Source organism: Lycorma delicatula, chromosome 3 (genome assembly GCF_047948215.1).
Source record: "Lycorma delicatula isolate Av1 chromosome 3, ASM4794821v1, whole genome shotgun sequence".
Taxonomy (NCBI): Eukaryota; Metazoa; Arthropoda; class Insecta; order Hemiptera; family Fulgoridae; genus Lycorma; species Lycorma delicatula.
Genome location: NC_134457.1, coordinates 180666841 through 180687456, shown reverse-complemented (window position 1 = coordinate 180687456; position 20616 = coordinate 180666841). Strand labels below are relative to the sequence as shown.

The 20616-nt window shown below is 31.1% G+C and overlaps 1 protein-coding gene across 8 annotated transcripts in view; it reads right to left on the bottom strand.

Moving 5' to 3' along the window:
* Positions 1 to 20616, bottom strand: part of Mfe2 (peroxisomal Multifunctional enzyme type 2) — a 101612-nt gene that overhangs the window by 19458 nt on the left and 61538 nt on the right. For all 8 annotated transcript variants that reach the window (XM_075361133.1, XM_075361136.1, XM_075361137.1 and 5 more), the window contains 4 exons: positions 20092 to 20255; positions 17701 to 17824; positions 16280 to 16452; positions 8095 to 8271 (listed from right to left, as the gene is read on the bottom strand). In XM_075361133.1, coding sequence (XP_075217248.1) covers positions 8095 to 8271; positions 16280 to 16452; positions 17701 to 17824; positions 20092 to 20255 — 638 coding nt within the window. The remainder of the gene's footprint in view (positions 1 to 8094; positions 8272 to 16279; positions 16453 to 17700; positions 17825 to 20091; positions 20256 to 20616) is intronic.

The window sequence follows — 20616 nt, the reverse complement described above, 5'->3', positions numbered from 1 at the left end:
GAATTTAAAAATGCAAATGAAATTAATAATTATTTTCTCAGGACATACAAAAGGAAACAAATTCTCACAGAAAACAAGACATAACAGCAAAACATGTATATTACTACTGGCATATATATAACTGACTGTAATAAAACATAAAACAGGTAATTATAAATAAAGTGAAAAAAAATTAAAGGCTAAAAAGAATTATTTTCAAGAATTTACTGAAATTACATACCTCTCAGTGGAATAGCATATGTTTTTTAGAAAAAAAGCTTATTCTCAAACATGATTAGCACACTCAATACAGAATGATAATGGATTTTTTTATTATAGAAACTGAATTGCCAAAATTGGTAGAAATGATGAAAATGTTAAAAAGAAACTAAAAATCTTTAAAGTATAAAATAACCTTTTTTTATAGTTACAAAGTCAGTAGCAGATTAAAATAAACAATGTAATTAAAGGTCAATTTCAAAAAGATTAAATTTAAACGACTGAAAAAGTAAATTAAAAAATTTGATGTGACATCACTTCCTTATATGCCTGTTAAATTAATCACATATACACATTTTTTGCTGCACCTCATTTAAACTTATTTGATTTGAAAGTGAGATACAATCCTCCAATTCTTTAATAAAGTAGACAGTTACACAATTGCATTGTGGTGGACACTACATTGCATCAAATTATTTTGTGGTGTCCGTATCTGCAGTTTATATTTCTTAACATATTAATTTTGTTTCCTGTTGCTCAATTAGTTATGTGGTGTAAGTGAGAACATGTCAGGTCAATAACCATGCACACATCAATTTGAATCCGACTTCATACACATATACTTTTTTAACTTTTTTTTTTTTTTATTTAAATATATTGATTTATTAACCTCTGTAAAAATGTTAGAATTAAAATGAAAAGTACATAAATTTTATTTCATTAATAACTTCTGATTTTTTTCATTTTTTTTTTTTTAATCAGAGGTTAATAATTATTAATAAATCAGTATGTTTAAATTAAAGAAAAAAGTTAAAAAAAAAAGGAAACAATATTTGCAAGAAACGTATAAGCCAACAATCCTATCTTATAAAAATAAGAAAAACAACAAAATTCTAGTGCAGAAGTTTGTTAATGTATTTTGTTATTAATGTTTAATATTTTGTATTAATGTTTTGTTAATGTATCTAGTGCACTTTGTTAATTGTATTATACCTTTCTTATTCACAAATGTTCATATAAAATATGAAAATCAGTTTTTTCAGATCAAATTTATATCTATTGCATTTATAAAAAAAAAATTATTAATGTAAATTTTCCTGAAGTTTCACATAAAAATATGTGAAATCAGTAATCAAGCTATACAGCATTACATTATATAAATTAAATTCTAAATAAGCAGACCGTGAAAATTTTCATTTAAAAATTTTATTTCCATTTAATTTATTTCCATTTAATAGAAATTATAGGACTATCAAAATAACCTCCTTTAAAACACAAAAAAAATAAAAAGCAAAAGTGGTGTGGTGTCATTTGAATGAAAGAATGACTTGAACACAAATACAAAAATATATATAATCAAACTGATAATCTCCTCCTCCCTTTTTTAAAGTACATCATGAATATTGAGTAGACTTCTGAAACTATGGCTGTTCCATACTTTCTAATCACTCATTAGTAAATACCATTTTTAAACTGAATAATTATTTTAACAAAATAAAAATTATTAAATGTTACATAATTCAAAGTAACATCCACAGCAGACCCAAAAACGAAAGGTCTGTTGTGGGTTAACACTTGAAATTGGCATTTTATAATTTTACTCTACTTTGTAATATTATTTAAAATATAAAACAAAAAATTAAGTTTAAGTGGAAAAACTGAGAACCAATATGGATTAAAACTGTGGAACTGTGTAATCAACACTGTCACGATGAAAAAATAAGATCATAGACTTTAACACTGGAACCATGTAAATTGTATTTATCATGTGCAGTTACAAGGTACTCATTAAAAGGAGAAAATACATTTTTATGGAATTACAGCACTAATATAGTAGGCAAACATAGTAAGAAAAACAAGTGCACAATTTTGAAATATGGTGTGATAACAATTTTGAAAAATGATGATGAGAGAATGTTCCATGATGATTAGAGAAAACAAAGCAGCAAAATCTTACAAAAAGAAAGGATACATTTATATATATTACTGTTGATTACAAATTCAAATTTTAAACTTCCAAATTGACTACAAATTATTAATTGCAAATACTCATATATATATATATATATACCTAACTAATTATATAACATTATTCAGCCACTCCACAAAGTGCAGAATTAAAGAACATTCTTAACTTACTTTTTTTCATTAAAGTGCTTTCGAGCATAAGCATTTAATTATCTTCAGTAATGTTTTTTCAAATTTGTTTTCTTTTACATTTACACATTCAAATACATATGATATGTTAAAATTAGTAGAACATTTTTGTTCAGTCAATAATTTTTTTTTTCTAAATTTAAAACGTTATAATATTTCAAATTTCCTTTAACATGTCAATATGTTAATACAGTACCGTACTCCTTTGTACTCCTACTACACTATGTGAAGTGACTGAATAAGTTTATACTATATAATTAGCTAGAATTACGTACAGAGGAAATATGGACTACAAAAAAATTTAATTTAAATTTTTATATATATAATATATACAAATATATTTATATACAGGATGGCACACGAAATGATCCAACATTTGTTTTGGCAATAACTGTTTCGGTTAATAATTTTATTAATGTGTTTTATGTTGGCAGAAGTGACAGCAGTTCATGAATATTAGTTTCTTCTCTTTCCAAGTGTGCTGTTTGTGTATTGTTCCAAGACAGCTGAGAAAGGAAGACTGACTGTTGAACAGTGCATAAAGATTGTGTTGTTTTTTAATGAAAAGAAGTGTGGTACTTACACAAAGATGGTTTCATGTACATTTCAAACTCATTGGTCGTCCTCATTTAAAACAATATGTAAACTTTACGAAAAATTTAATAGTGATGGTTCAGTGTTTGAGAGTAAGTGCAAATGGCCTGCCAATGTTCATTCTCCACAGAATGTCAAATCTGTCAGAGCAGCATTGCTGAGGATCCCAGGCAAATCAACAAGAAAAGCAGCAGCACAACTTGGGATTTCTAGACAATCTGTACAGCAAATTTTAAAAACCGATTTGCAGTTGTATCCGTCAGTATTGCTTAAATTAATGGTTGACAACAGACATCAAAGAATGGCATTCACTGAATGGGCTGTGAATCAAGACATATTGTTGAACAATGTTTGGTTTTTAGAGGCACATTTTCAACTAGATGGGGTTGTTAATAAACAAAATGTGCATTTTTGGGCTTCTGAAAATCCACATAAGCTTCATGAAAAGGTGCATCATGCTTCAAGAATTACAGTATAGGCCTTTATCTCAAGTCATGGGTTAATAGGACCATTCATTTTTAATAAGACAGTGAATGTTATCTAAACATGCTCTGTAATAATTTTGTTCTTCAGCTTTTTGCAAAAGGGTTTCAATTATAAAATGAGTGATTCAAGCAGTATGGAGCCAGAGAGCTAATGTTGTTTTAGACTTTCTGCACGAAACTTTTAATGCAAATGTCATTTCAAACTGATATGCTAATCATTTTGCATGTGAACAGAACTGGCCACTGAACAGTCCTCATCTGAATCCGTGAGATTATTTTTTTGGGGATTTCTAAAGGAAAAGATTTTCCCTAAAGATCCTTGTACAATTATGGAAGTGCTGCGAGTGCTGATCATTGAGGCATGCAATGAAATAACCAAGGATATGTATTGTTGAGTTATTAACAACATAGGAGTTCATGCTGAAGAAGTTACAAGATGTGATGGTGGTCATATTGAACATGTGATAAGCAGAACATAATCTCCAGGTATACAGTAAACACATTGCATTTTACTTTTCTGTGTGCGATTCAAATAAATATTTTTTAACAAAACCAAGTATTGGATATTTTCATATGTCACCATGCACACGCGTGCGCATGTGTGTGTGTAAACTTGGCGAACACTTCCCAGGACACCTATATATGATGAACTGACTAAATGGAAAAAACAAAGTAAAAAGAATGAATTCATTAACTGAAACTATTATGCTGTACAGTATAAAAGTTTAGCATATTGCAATTTTCAAACTCTGCTGAATATATAACTGTTAAAAGTACCTATATTATGTGAACAAAATTAAAGATAAGTGTTACAAAATTATATTTCTTTTCTTATACAAAGTCTGTTTAGAAAATAACAAAACATTTTTAATTACGTGCCAACGGACACATTTAGTGACATGCAGTTGGCAGCAATGTGTTTTGCATAACCTCCTCTGTAGCCACATATTCTTGGATTGTTGATATCTCATTTAGTTTTCGTGCTATTATTATTTGAGTGCAACAGGTTTAACTGTTAGTAGCGATTTTCAGGACCAAGATACAACATAAAATTTTGCATGAAACTGGGGTAAACTTCCACAGAGTGAATTGTGGTGAGACAGACAACTCGTAGTTCCTTCACCACGACAATGTGCCTGCAAACTCAGCTTTATCAATTCTTCAGATTTGTACCAAAAATCAGATGACTGTCCTCCCTCAGTCCCTTTAATCACCAGACCTAGCTTGTTATTTTTACTTATTTTTATAATTAAAATCAGTGATGATAGGGCGCCATTCTGAGACTATTAATGGCATTAAAAAAAAATTGTCATGAACCTTAAAGTCCATTTGAAATGAACCTATCCAGAACTTCTTTGTGAAGTGGAAACGCCACTGGGAAAAGTATGCGAATAGGGGACAAGGACCAATAATCTGTAAAATAAGAATCTGTAGATTAAAAATACAAAATTTGATTATTTCCTGAACAGACCTCTAGCATTAATCTCTAATAAAATCTCTTATACTACTAATCTCTCAGTTGTTGCTATTAACGATACTACATCATTTTATCCCCTAATCAACTGTCATAAAAAGGAAATTTTTTCATATATTATTTACACATATAAGAAATTATTCTTATGTAAGAATGTGCAGGTGATGAATTCATAACAAAAAACACAGACTAATTCACTGAAAACAGTACAAAATGTGACTAGCTTGAAATAATTGTTGCAATATCCACACAACTGTCAATAAAATGATGCAAAGAAAGTTAACAAATAATTCCAAGCATATGGTTAGATAGGAAAAAGTTATCTATAAAACTGTATTTCATATTTGACAATCCAAGCTACATGGTTTATATCACATGCAGACTCACTCAGCTGATACTGATATTATTAAGAATTAACTTTGGTTAAATTCCTGGCTAAGGATTTGCCATTTTTTAATACTTCATTCCACCCACCTCTTACACAAAAAATGTCCATGTAATTGTCCTGCATGTTGAAAATTCATAATAATAACTATCAACTGTGCAGTATCCAAATATTCAAAGCTTATAGCGTCACCAAAAAATAAACAAAATTAAATATAGATGATGAGATCTGACACATAATAAAGAGTTCTGAATTTTTTTTCTTAAAAATTTTCTTTAAAGAAATTTGTAGGAAATACTACAGTTAAAAAAAAGAGTAATAATTATTTTGGTACACATTTACAACTTTATGCTTCAAAAAAAGGTTAGTTGGCAAACAGACCACTTGCATTAGAGAAACTATTTCTCTAACCCAATAAAGTTCTTATCTGATAAATATGGCTCCATAACTCTTCTATTAAGAGTGCAGCTGCATGTCAACAATAAGAATGGATTCAGATTTAGGTAAAAAAATAAAACGGATCAAGATGATTATTATATAGAGAATGTAAATAAATTAATAAAAACTACCAACAACAATAAAATCTAATTTTAATATCTATACATATAATAAAATGATAGCTACGGTTGACCCTGTGCATGCAGGTTTTTACTGTGCGTTGGAAAAACTACTAGACAGATTTTAATAAAACTACGAAGGTAGACCTTAGGAGCTTGGTCATTAACTCCAATTAGAATTATCATGATTCTCCTAATGGGGGTTAAGACATTACAAATATAAAAAATTAACCATTAATTTTTTCTTTAATGAATAACTGTAAAATATTTAACATTTCAAATATTTTAATACATTATAATTATTATTATTTAATTAGCTTAAATAAGCACATTTAGAAAACTTATGGGTTTTGATTGTTTATTTTGGCTGTTGATTTGGACTGTCAAAAGTTAAAAAAATATACCTTGAAGAAAGAGCAGTAACCTTTCTTATTATTCAGTCTGCTAAAAGAAAGAATATTTCAGTCCTCTGAAATAGCTGAAGTGTGTGATTTTCAGTTAACTGGTCATCAAGAGCGCTATGCTCAGATTCGAGCTGCACCTTCATCTACAGCAGGAGTGTATCAGAGCTTGTATGTTAAGAACGAGGGAAACATTGGAAGAATGAGCTTTTCAGGCTTAAATTGTTTTATCAGTATTGTTCTAAAAGTCATGAGAATAACAAACATTAATCCACTGAGAAATGGTGGTCAAGAGGGCGGAGCCTTCTGGCTAGATAGGAAGGGTTTGTTTGCTTCATTGGCCCTGACCGGCTAGTTTATAATAAAGAAGGTGTTAATAAATATTTACTAGCATTTAAATACAATAAAAAAAGGTATAATTTTGTACATCATATTAGAGAAAACTTATTATCTAGTGAAAAAAAATCAATTTTATAAAACAGTAACAAATTTAAATCTCTTTCCCTTGAAAAATACATGTAATAAATAATAGTAGAATATGAACAACTAAAATTTGAACATTCTGACTGGCATACAAAACAATAAATTTAATTTAAATTATTATTAAAAATTTACATTTAAAAATATTTAAATATTAATATTTAATAGCCTTCTAAAAATTTACCAATTACAGTTAATATACCATAATACCAATATGACAGTTAGATCGGGAAACAAGTCTATATAATACTCTCTAAGGTTAGTTAGCCTCATTTTTGGTGAAAGAATTTCTAACTGCTATCTTTTGTTAATTTGTTAATTGCTTATATTCAATTTTTCTATAAACAGGACTGCTACAGCTTAGACTTATGTGTGAAGATCCTTTAGGAAATGCATAAATGTCAACTTTGAATGTAGCTTTTATCTATGTGGAGTACTTAAAAGAGACTTCCCTTATTTTCATTCACCCCTTATTCCCTTATTTGTTTTCTGAGAAGGGGATTAAATTAATTTTTTAGAATGAATTTAAAATTACTACTGAATCTTACTAATAAATCACATCATATAGTAACAACAGAATAACAACCTGAAACAATTAAAAATCTATATCTCAACATTTAAGTACACATATGAGAAAGCAATATTTTGGGAAAACAATGTTTATTACTAATAACCATCACTGGTTATACTCAACTTATAGTTGATTCCCCAAAAAGAGACATTTAGAGATTAAAACTCGTGCTTCCTCATTATTCTAATGAAGCTATTTCACGGACTATTTCAATAAATTTATGCTAAATAGGCTTCCATATTTGCATATTACAACAAAAAATAAATTAAAAATTGAATGAAACTTTGCTCACTTTAACTAATTTAATTTAAAAAATTTAATTTTAAATTTAACTGAAAATTTAAAAAAAGTTACACTTTATAAATTTAAATTAAGAAAAGTTAAGATTAAACAATTACTACACCAGCATGCATTAATAAACGGCATGTGAACTAAAACAGGAAAAATCACATATTCTTCAGATTTAATTACAGCACTTCATCAAACAAAAAGAGTTAATTCTAGCTTACAATTTCTTTAATCAATACAATTTTTATACTAAATTACTTTTTCAGTCTAAAAGAAATTAAAAATGCGTTAACCATTATTGTTTAGATGTAGAATAGATACATTATATTCATCATAAAATAATCTTAAATAAAACCTTATCTTAAATAATCTTTTATTTATTTTTTATTTTATTATAAATTTTAAACAATTATAAATAAAATTATTTAAAATAAATACAAGAAATAATTAATCTTAGAACAATGTAAAACTAATAACAAAAATTAAATACTTCAGCTTACGAACTTTAATGGCTTTGAAGTTTGTAGGATCATCTCCTCCATATTGTAACAAGACATGTCTAGCAGAAAATCCCAAAAAACAAAGACCATGTAATATTGGCACAGAAAATCCACCAAGAATTGAAAACTGAGGATCAATGTGAAGGGGATTTAAATCTCCTGAGAGCCTATATATCGCAGCCTGTCAACAAAACAGAATAGAATATAGAATAGTTTGTTTTTTACACAATAAACATACACCTCTTCCCCTGTGACTATTTAAAAAAAAATTGTGTAATTCCAACTAAGGTAGAACTCCTTAGAATATCACTAAATATTTACTACCTTGAACACAACTCTAATAAAATCAAATATCTTTCTAATTTTCATTCTGCAAATTATGTTTGTACCACAACTTAGATATAAAAAATATTCAAAAATATAAAACTCCTATTTTTTTTCATTAATAAAAACATGTATTCATAAAATCTGTAAGCTACAAATATCATGAGTAAAGTTTTAAACAATAAAATTAATTAATTATTTATTCTGCTGCAATTGTTAAAAATTTCTGTACAATAATTCTTCACTATACAATATTCATCAAAATCTTTGATCACCAAAATCAAAGTTTTCCATTCCACTACATGTAATTGTCTTTGGCACTTTCAAAAATGTTTAATGAACAGCACTATCTAAAATTCAATGAAATGATTAGTATTCAAGATATTCTTTCACATACTTACTGTTTTCACTCACTGACAGATTAAATTAATATCTGGTCTTTTAAAAATTTAACAAACCTATTATTTTTAAAAATTGTTCTTAAGTAAAATCTGTACGAGTTAAATTAATATTAAAGGGCTGATTGATCAACACACCACGCAGTTGCAACATAGATGTTATTCTTTTACATAAGATAACTGGATTCTTCCTTCATCAATAATTTCATTTGTTTCTTCATGCTGAGCCACAAAACTGACTAAACAATAAAAGTTTTTGGTATTTTGTTATCTTTCTGGTTATTAGTTTCTTGTTCTTGGTCCTATTGTCTTCTACTGTTCTCTGATGGCTTGTTCAGTATATTCTTGTTGCTTTTTCTGTTTGTTATTTTTGTTGAATTATGAATTTTATTTGTCTTGTGGCTGCCATTAATGATTCTGCAACAGTGATAAGTCTTTCTATAGCAGGGCTGCGATTTTAATCACAATCTGCATCTTTGTGATTCTAAAACTTTGAGTAATCATGAGAGATGGTTTTGTAAGAAATGAGTGTGTCTGTGAAAGAAATATGCAAATTGGGACTTTGCATTTTAGTTGTTGGTTTATTTATTATTTGTTTTAGTTTGGGTTGTATTTGATTAGATTAATGGTGGGGTTGCGGAAGGGCAAAGCTATCCCATATAATGATGTACAAAAAATCTATATTATCAACAGTGGAATTTGTAAATTCAAGTCTTTACAAGTATATATGAAAGGCAACAAGTATATATACAGCCAACTGGTATTTCATCCTGAACTCCTAGGGGGAAGATAACCACCTTGTGACGATTCCAGTCACCACACCACTACCTCTATTCCTAGCCTTGGTAGATTTTACCAGACCCTCAACACTGGCTACATTTCAGTCATTAACTAGGCCTCTATCACGATGCCATCTATCCCGACGCCAGTCTTATCTAACAACAGCAATTTTGACCTACAATCAATCTGAGATCCACTGATAATTTAAATTCAATATCAAGAATCAATAACAAAACCAAACTTTAACTGAAAATAAATAAACCTTCAGTGGTCCACTCTCAGAAGCCGAGGAAAATGTTTGTTCCCACTTCCACACACAGCTCAATCACAGAGTAAAAGAGATAATTAAACCTCCAGTCTGATCTGTTCTCAGAAGCAGAGGTTAATGTCTGTTCACACTTCCACAAACACAGCTCCATCTCAAAATAAAAATAAAATTGAAATACGAAATCTAACCAAGGCTTGAATGCCACACACGCCTACCTTTAGTCAAATAATGCTCAAGTGGCTCCCAGCTAATTGGGCATTTTAATCTATTTGACAAAGAATCAAGCCACTTCAGCCACCCTCTGCAGGGATAAAAATCATAAGAATCCAGCAACTACAATAAAATCTCTGCGAGTCTTCCAATTGACTCGCAGGTCTAATAAAGAATACTCTCTCAAGTTCCTTAACAATCTTGGTATGCTCAGCTTCGTACCATGACCAAACATACAAGACATAGTCCACTGTGTCCTAGACTCTACAATCTGGGCAACTGACTTTTTTCTTTTTAGCCTCTGGGAATCACCATCAGGAATTACTTCAGAAGATGAATGAGAATTATATGCATGAGTGTAGTCTTGTACAGTCTCAGGTCGACCATTTCTGAGATGTGTGGTTAATTGAAACCCAACCACCAAAGAACACCAGTATCTACGATCTAGTATTCAAATCCATGTAAAAGTAACTGCCTTTACTAGGATTTGAATGTTGGAACTCTCAATTTCAAAATCAGCTGATTTGCGAATACGCATTCACCACTAGACTAACCTGGTAGGACCTGGGCAATTGACTGAATCAATTCAACTAAACCTGGCTAATTTATCCCTAAAGGCACTGTCCAGAAAGAAACTGCTTAATAAATTGATTGGGAGAAACCCATCTAACTGCATGCAAAGCTATAACATATGGAAAAATACTATACATGTTCTGACAATCAGAAGATGCATTCCACCTAATCTGCCAAGATTCAGAACCTAAGTCCTATATTTTTTGCGTGCATCCGAGGGCAAGCTGATCTGTTTTAGCACTGTAGCGCAATTGCTGCTCAATAGCAAGGTTAACAATGAGTTTCTCAACAGCAATGACAGAAATGTCTCTCGCAAGACAATCCTAAAACCACCCATGACATGACAACAAAAGATGAAGGGCTCTCAACAAAATCTTTTTATAACCTTTATTCTACAAGCTCAGACAGGTTCAGTGAATAGAATTATGCCCTCACATACTCCTTTATAAAAGACATACATGATTCTAAAATTCAACCCCAATTCGGATGAATGCCACTTTTTTTTTTTTTGCAAAAAATGGTTTCATGTTCTTATTACATGAGACAAACACATCATAAATGATATTAAAACAGAAAACTTACAACTAGTACCACAGCAAACACATCAAAAACTTACTTAAAACTAATATTACAGTCAGAAACTTAAAAATAAGATAAAATTTACTTAAAAAATAACTCAAACATAAAAAATTTAAATTTAAAAAACAAATAAAATTTAACCAAGTCCGAGAAGAATGTGTAAAGGGCCTCTTCTAAAATAACAAAAAATCTAAGAACTAAGATTAAAACTAAAATAATATGGTTAGCATTTGAATAGAATATAGAACTAAATGTAAAAGTTGAATTAAAAATTGATGGTTGGTGTCACATGACAAAATTAAATTTTATGAAACATACTGATATTGGTAAGTATAACTCCTGGTCTAAAACCTTTTTATCGTTGCCTACGATATGGCGAATGTTTCTTGGCAATTTAAATTTACAACTTTAGGCTACAACATATGCAATCCACAAGAATATGGTGCACAGTCAAGCACCAATCACATTACACATAGTGGTGGGTTTTTGATGACATCAGATACCCACAAGTAGCTCTGGTATGTTCTAACTGCAATCAGCAGATTGCAGTTAGAACATACCAGAGCCTTGGTGCTTGGTCCTCGGTGAATTTTTCTACTTTTAGTCCCATGGCAACACAGCCATGATGTTCCTTGATGTGATGGAGTTTAACTACTGTAACAGTCCAGTCATCTTGTCACTACGCTTGAAAGGTGTGTTTTTCAGAATTAATAAAATCGACAGTAATAACATGAGTGGTGAAAGATGGTTGACTACATGCATTTTTAGTGGCAGAATCCAAAGTTCATTAATCAGAATTCCCACAGGGCTGGGGATCCAGTAGAAACTCACTTGTGTGTTGTGATGGTTCAATTCACGGATTGCATTATAGATTTCAGTGCTGATAGTTGTCTAGAATACAAATCATGGAGTGCACTACAAGAGTCGCTATAAATAATGATATGATGGTATTTTGGGTTAATCATATTCAAAGCCTTATTTAATTACATATTCAGCAGTGAAGCTGCTTGTGTTATTACGCAAACCAAACATACAGGCTCTCTCACAGAAAGAAATTCATAAAACATTTGCTGAAAGACCAATAGGAGTTGTTGATTTTTTTGTTATACAGAGGGGTCTAAAAAAATGTACTCCCTGTTTGCTAATCCATATCTCGTGACAAATTTGACTTGACATGACAATTTTTGGTACTGAGAAAGGATTATATATGTGTTCAAAATAACCACTAGCAGCTGTTATAGAACGCCCATGACACTGAACTGCACATAAAACTACAGCTGTTAGTGTAACTGGTGTAATGGCAGCATGTGACTCCACAATTTTTTCACATACCTCGTCGATGGTTGCTGGTTTTTGTTGATACATATCATTCTTGACAGTCCCCCAGAAGTAGAAGTCCAGAGGTGTCAAATCAGAAGACAGAGGTGAATAACAGTACCTCTTCGAACCACCCACCGTCCGAATACTTTTATCGAGGTACAACCTGACATCTCGATGGTACTGAGGTGGGTTCCGTCTTGTTATACATAAAAACGTTCATCACCATACAGGTTTTGGATGGCAGGCAAAATCTTTGGCTGAAGCATATCAAGATACACCTTACCAGTTATGGTATCCTCAAAGAAGAAGAGACCAATTAAACCATGCACTGACAGACCACATCACATAGCAACCCCCAGTAGATTCACTGCCCTGTCCTCACAAGCATGAGGATTTTCAGGAGCCCAGAAGACACAGTTGTGGTGCTTCACAGTATCATTAAGTTTGAATTGTGCCTTGTCAGTCCACACAAACTTCCCTGCAAATTCCTCATCCTCGCCAACCATGTACTGAAACCATTCACTGTACTCCATCCTTTGGTCTGGGTCATCCTCATTCATCGCGTGTAGCAGTCTTGGAATGTAGACTTTCCACTTTGCACTCTTCAGAATACATCTAACATTTGACCGGCTACCCCACTTTCATGCGAATTCACTGATTTCACTGATTCTCGCCGTGACCAGGTGTAATGTTACAACACCGCAGCAAATGCAAGCAATTGTTCAACATGTTGGTTATGATGCTCCAAGCTCTCTCTGTCATTGTCGTTGAACCTCATGAATGTTCTCGTACTTCCTTGCATTCACAGACGATAAGTAAACCTCAGCCATTATTGCTACTCGACTATCTTCTACTACACTGGCTAATATGACTGTCTCGTTCCACCACCAGCCACCTGTGCATGCGTGACATAAATTGGCAGTTCCGCCTACCACGACAAATTTAATACCTTACACTACACTACACATTATATTAATGAGTGTAAGTCTTTTTTTGTTTAGATATTATTTAATTACAAACAGTGAGTACACTTTTTTGGACCCCCCTCTGTATATAGGTCAAAATTAAAATTATTCAGGGTTGAGTTTCCACAGAAGATATGAACAGGAACAGATTGGGAAAGTAGAAGGTGTGTCACAATTTTAAAGATAATCACTGGGTATGAACACTCTCTGGTGCTGTATATCCTGGATGATCTTCATACTATTGTAAATGATTGCTCATGAGAATTGCTTTAAAAACCAGGTGATTCAGTTGTCCTTTAAGACGAGCTAAGATGCTAGCAGCTGGTCTCATTTATCCCAAAGTGATGGCTTACCACAATCAATAAGCACCTGTAGCAAGACGAAGGAAAATGTAATGTACAACATCCATATCTTAAGCAAGGTATGACATGCTGAAGAGTAGACGATACAATATAATATGAGTAGACAAAACAACCATAATCCAAATGGAACCGAACTAAAGATTAATAAAAATGCAACATACATGATCCCCAATTGGTTTCGCTAAGAATCCATAACATATCTAGAATTTTGAATTGTTTTATGTGTTTGACCCATGAAAGGCAACTATCAAAAAGCAAACCAAAGAAATTAACGTCAGGAGATATAGCAACTGGTTCTCCACATATATATGTAGCAAAATAATTAACAAATAAATAACATGATTTAATATAAAACATGAATTTAGATAAACATGAATTACAAGAGGTAACTGCACACATTTAATAACACTGTTTGATGGCTACAGCAAATAAGGCGACACTTAATACATTTCCTTAAAGCACTCCATTCTCTAAGGTGTTGCTACTTAACACAGAATCTCCAACCAAACACAGAAAGATTGGTCATTTAAGAAACCCCTAATAAAGGCATGCATATTGCTCATGACTCCCTTTTTAAGATGATTCTCATCTTTAAGGATGTTTAAAATACCACATCGCCAGGCCATGTCATACACCTTACTGAAGTCGAGGCACTGGCAGAGCATAACAGTGTATTGGTTAGCTGTTTCCAGTGACACTAGATAATCGATGGAAGATCATCCTTGACAGAAATCACACTGTTCTGGAAATATCAGGGCATGTTTCTCTAAATAACATGTAAGCCTGTGGTTCACCATTTCCCCCATCAATCTGCACAAAATGCTTGTCAAAGACATTAGGGTGGTAGCCTGAGGGATGTGCTTTGTTTTTACTTACCATGTTTAGGTACTGGTATGACTTTCAATCAGACAAGTGGGAAAACTTGTGTAGAGAACAAACCATTATAAATACACAATAAGTGCTGAAGCGCCAAATTAGGAAGATGTTACAGCATACTAAGACAAATGCTGTCAGGTCCAGCGGCGGTGTCACAAGAGTTTTAGTACATGTGGCAACTTATTGTATTAAAAGGAAGCATTTAATTCACCGACAAAATCACTAATATCTTATATCTCATATAGTATCTTACACCTCAGATATTTGTTAGTATATGATGAAGTAAGGGACAATGAATGAAAACAAACTGCAAGTTAGTTGTGACTTCAAAAGATGATTTATTAAATTTTCCATCATGAATAAATTTAAAAATAAATTGTTTCTGCGATCCACAAGTTGTGTGAAGCTTCTTCTACACAGTAGATGTCGAAGTAGTGTGTAAGATGGTGTCTGTAATTTGTCCATAACTTTCTCCTAACATCTAAGAATACCGAATGACATACCACCCTGACCTTACAGTTCAAATTCAAATTGTAGGTCTGCAGTTACACGCAGTGCCTGCTGTCATTTCCTGAAATAGTGCCTGTGAGCAAAGCAACTTGATCAGATAACATCTGAATAAGCTTTTTTAAGTCGCTGTCGGATCTGTATTGTTGATTCCCTGCATTTACAGGGGCTAGCCTAACTGTTGGAGTGGCAAAAAAGACATCTGGTTAAATCAGGTTTCAGGAGTTTAGAATCTTTTATATTCTCTTTTGTGGCTGGAAAAGGTAGCTTTTTGCTCAGTACAAATTTTAAGAACCGCCTTCTTTTTTTTAAAAGTTAGACAATCTTGTGAGCGAGCTGAATGAATATGATCCACCATAGCACATTTTTCTTCCTCCTGGCAGTTAGTGTCACTGTGACCTTCCTTAGTATACTGATTTTAATTTCTTATTTGAAATTTAATTTGAACTACACACTCTCATAAAATTGTAGTTATACGTTAATAATAAACATTAGTAGTTTAGTTCTTTTTGACATAACTTTGATTGTGTTTAACTATTTTTGAGAATCAAGTTATGTAGTGTTTTTGTGTTTGTTGTGCTCTAAACCATACCAAAATTTTTCAATTTGAATTTAAAAAAAGAAATTCCATTTTCAATTTTTTGTTTTGAAAAATGCCACGTCTCTTCACTCATGCAGAATAAGCTGATATGATTTTTGTGTACAGATTCTGCAATTGAAGTGCTCCAGCTATGGTAGAAGAATACTGACGTAGGTATCCTGGATGAGTGGTTCCAAACTGTATTTTGTAGAATGTTTAATAATTTTTGTGAAAACAAATCTTAGCACTCATGTTTCATCTGAATCTCAACCGGTATATGATGATAAAAGAGAAAATATTCTTCAGATGATACAGCTTAGTCCTACAATGAGCATGCAAATAATTTCTACACAACACAACATTCTGCAAAGTACAATATGGAGAACATTATAAGCATTAAAATCCATTACATTAAATCTAGAATAAGAATTTATTAAAAATTACAACCTGATCACGAGATGTTTTCTCAGTTACAGAAGCATCTGGCTTTCTTTTAGGAGGATCAACAGTAGGTATCTCTTTATCAGAATTTCTTTTTCCATTAAAATTTCCATTGCCTACTGCAAAAATACTTATTTGTTCATATACAACTTGCTCACCAGTCTCATCAAATGTTTCAACTAAACAAAAAAATAAAATTCATTAATGCAACTATATATATATATATATATATATATATATATATATATATATAGTAATTACAGGAAATCTTTACAGTACAAATTATAATAACACTAACTCATTTGATTTCTAAAATATACTTCATACTATGTCCTTAAAACACATAAATGTATAAAATAGTGTCAACACCCACACATCCAAAGAACTTTACAAGTATGCAGAACGAACACAATCAAGATCATCAAATGATGATTACCTGTTTATGTTATTTCAGGTAACATCTACACACTAATTCACTTTCACATTTTGAGGAAGATTAAAATTAGCAAAATAATACAAATAATTCTATCCGATCGGTGAGCAATCTGAATATTCAGCTTGTAAAGTGAATTCTTAAAATAAGAAGCCAAACGGACCTACTTGAGACAATAACTGAAATTTTCCAAGACAGAATACAGGAAAACAAGAATATGAAAACAATAATAAAAGCATATACTTTAGATTTGAATGTAGTAAATTCAAATCATTTCACCCATCTACTTGAAACCGAATGTTAATTCACTGTAATCTCACTAATACAGCCTACTATAGAATCAACAGCCTATGTGATGTGTTAACAAGAACTTTCATGATAGGATGCATATTCAATGACAGTATTATGGACAGAGAAATTTAGAATACCTGAAAACATAATAACATAACAAAGTGTGAAAAGCTAAAAAAAGAATGCCCTAATGATTATTTGAAACGAAATTTGTTGGCAGACATTAAAACAATAGAAATAAATGAAAAATTAATTAAAATTAAAATAAATGAAACATTAACTACAGAAAAATCCATTTTCCAGTTTTATAGCATCATAAAATGTTACATTCTAAGTATTGCATAGCATAATGCTAAAGTAATATTCATGCTTCAATTACATACACTGAATGATCTCAAAAAAAAATTCTTTGCTGAACAGAAATGTTTTTAAAACTGTATTTACCTAAATATTTAGAAATGAAATGTAATTTTTACCTTTTGTCAATTTTCTATTTTCAGAACCCAACTAAATACAAAAAGAGAAACAGTTAACCTGGTGATGAGTTTATACTAAACTATGTTTTAAAAAGGTAATAATTTAAAATTTATCTGCAGTAAAAGAAAATTATATTAATTAAAAAAGTCACATATACAGTTAATTATATTAACACTAAACATATATAAAGAAATAAACATATTAGTTGTAATTAGTATAAACATACCATCACAAAGGATGACAGCTCCCTTTCCTTTGTCCAAAACATCAGCAATTCTAATATGAGAAATCAGTTTTCCGTTAGAAGGCATGGGTTTACGCAGTTCTAAGTACTGTTCACCATGAAGTATCTGAAGTATGATGCGTAATAAAATTTATTAAATATTTATTTAATCAGAAACAAAATTTGAATGACAAAGTTCAAAATTTAATTTCATTTACAAATAAGTTCATGTACACATAAACAGTGTGCCTCTAAAATAATAGTGGAGTTTTAAATGGTTACAGCTTCAGCAAAAAGGATAGTAGAGATGAACTATACATTAATGAAAGAGAAACACTCCAAGTTTATGTGTGCAAAAGCTAGCGCATGCATGTTGTGTTTCTAGTACACGCAAGCAGAATGTGCACGTTAGTCATCATATTTGCGAATCAGAGGAAGGTTCAATAGGTGTTATGGCTTGCTATGCTTGAGCCAGTTGCACATGTCAGTTATGTCCTTTTGCAAGCCTCTAGACAAACAGCTGTACATTTTCTTACTTCACAGTAGCCCTCATGTTCTAATGAGTTAATATTATCAACTGAGTTAAAAATCTATTTGTATATACAATATGAATCCAAGCTCTAGTTGTTAAAATAAGTAAGTACAAGTGTATGAAATATCAATACTCAATATTATCAAATCTGTCAATACTTTTTTTATTACTCTTTTTATTATTGATATGATACTATATCATATCCGTAATAGTACTGATATGAAAGATGGTGGCAGTAGTTACCACATTACCTTATTAAGTCTAGTCAAGAGATCTAATAACAAAAAGCTGACAACACAGTTGTAGGACATTCCCGTCATGCGGCTTTTTTTTTTATGCATGGCTTGCAAACACATATATACACAACTTAATTAAAAATATTTATCATTTTATTTAAATATAGTATTTTTTATTTATTTAATTCAACGATTCTAACTAAAGTGCGCGCAATACCATGTTTCATTCACGCAGGTGTGGCGGTACTAGCAGCCACTTTAAATACTTTATTACATTTAAAATATTATTCACTTATTTAATTCTACTGCTCACCTGTGACGTTACAATATAGCAGATGACTACAGCAGCTGTATGTCAGTGCTGCAGTAGCGCTTCTTGTGGTGAGAGGCGATATTAATGACACACAATACCCACTTAGCCACACTTATTTATTTAGAGAATTTTTTGGGTGGGGGTGCGATTTTGCAAAATTTTTTTTTGAAATATTATTTTTTAATTGTTAACAAATGTGCCAAAGAAAAATAAGATCTTAATTGGGCGAAATCTAGAGACATTGAGAGTGACCTTGCTCTACAGCTTCACCCCCTTGACCTTTTAGATTAAAAATTTAATGGCATCATTGCCCTATAATTTAGAAGTAATCTAACCAAGTTTGGTCAAAATTGGTCAAGTATTTCTGGATATATAAGGTCATTTAAAGTGTGACACCAAACACACACGTGTATATACAAACATCTGGAAGATTTCCATCTGGTTTTTGGGTTTTTTGAATTCCTCAGGGTCAAAACGTAAAGATCCGATGAAAACCGCATATGCCCAAATTGGACCAATTACAATACTTTCCCTTCCAAAGCTATAGCTCGTTCTGCTATAGCACTAGGCGGGAAAGTAAAAACAGTATTACAAACGCATTCTATTACCATTAGGTTGTCATTGCATTGACTCCTAACACCCTTTTAAGTGTTCAGTGTAGAACAATACATTTTTCATTAACATGATAAAACAACAAAACAAAAATTTCACTATTAGACATAAATATTATTATCAAACGTTGTTTGCTTCAGCACTTCACATATGAAAAAAAAAATTTTCACAGTTATAAAGGAATTACAACAAAATACTATCAACTATATATTTTAATTATTAAAAAAATGATAAAAATGAATTCCATAATTTAAAAAAGCAGCCTCAAGGAAAACGGAATTACATTAATTTTACATTCATTTAGCCAATATTCTACATACGATCATGGTATGCTTCCCAAACTTTAAAATGATTCATCTTTCAAAACTAATTCTGATATGAAACCTCCCCAGTTTTCAACTTTTGACATTGTTTTTATGTTCACAAATCTGGGATATATAAAGTAAATTCAAAATACTTTTTTTTATTTAATTTTCAAGAATCTAAGTACGTATAAAATTTATAGCAGATTAAACAGTTTAAAACTGATGCAAAATCTATAACTATCTACTTGTTTTTATATGTTAAAAAAGTAGTTCATCTCTAAATATTTTTTATTAAATTATACTCTTACTTCTCAAAACAAAACAAATCCTGGTTATCAGAAATCTTTCATTTGACCCAGTTACTTTCCATAACTTGGGCTATACAGAATAACTTACTCTTGAGAGCTCTATAGTTTTTCCAGGAACAGCAGACATGACAAGATCTGAACTCAATAATCCAACCATTCCTGGTATAATGCCAAATGTAGGAAGAGCGCTAAATTCTTCATGTGATTCATACAAATACTTTAAATCACCTTCACGTTTAACTGTTGCCCCAACTAAAATAAATAAAATCATTAAAGATTAATTATACTTTAATATAAACATCAGAGTTAATAATGTATTAAATTAAAAATAAAATCATTTATACATGCACAGCAAATACTATAAAACATTTATGGCAAAACTGTTACAGCAAATAGTCCAGCAATGGGACAGATGAGCTCTATAATTTAATTTTAATGCATTTTTTCATTAAATAAAAGAAAAACAAATGCATATGCATGTATGTGCATGCACATATACACACCCCACATACATACACAACAGATTTAGTTTTATTCTTTTAAGCACATCCCTCAGCCTAGTTTTGTTGGCTAAATAACACACAATTGTGAATCCCTATGTATTGTGCCTTGC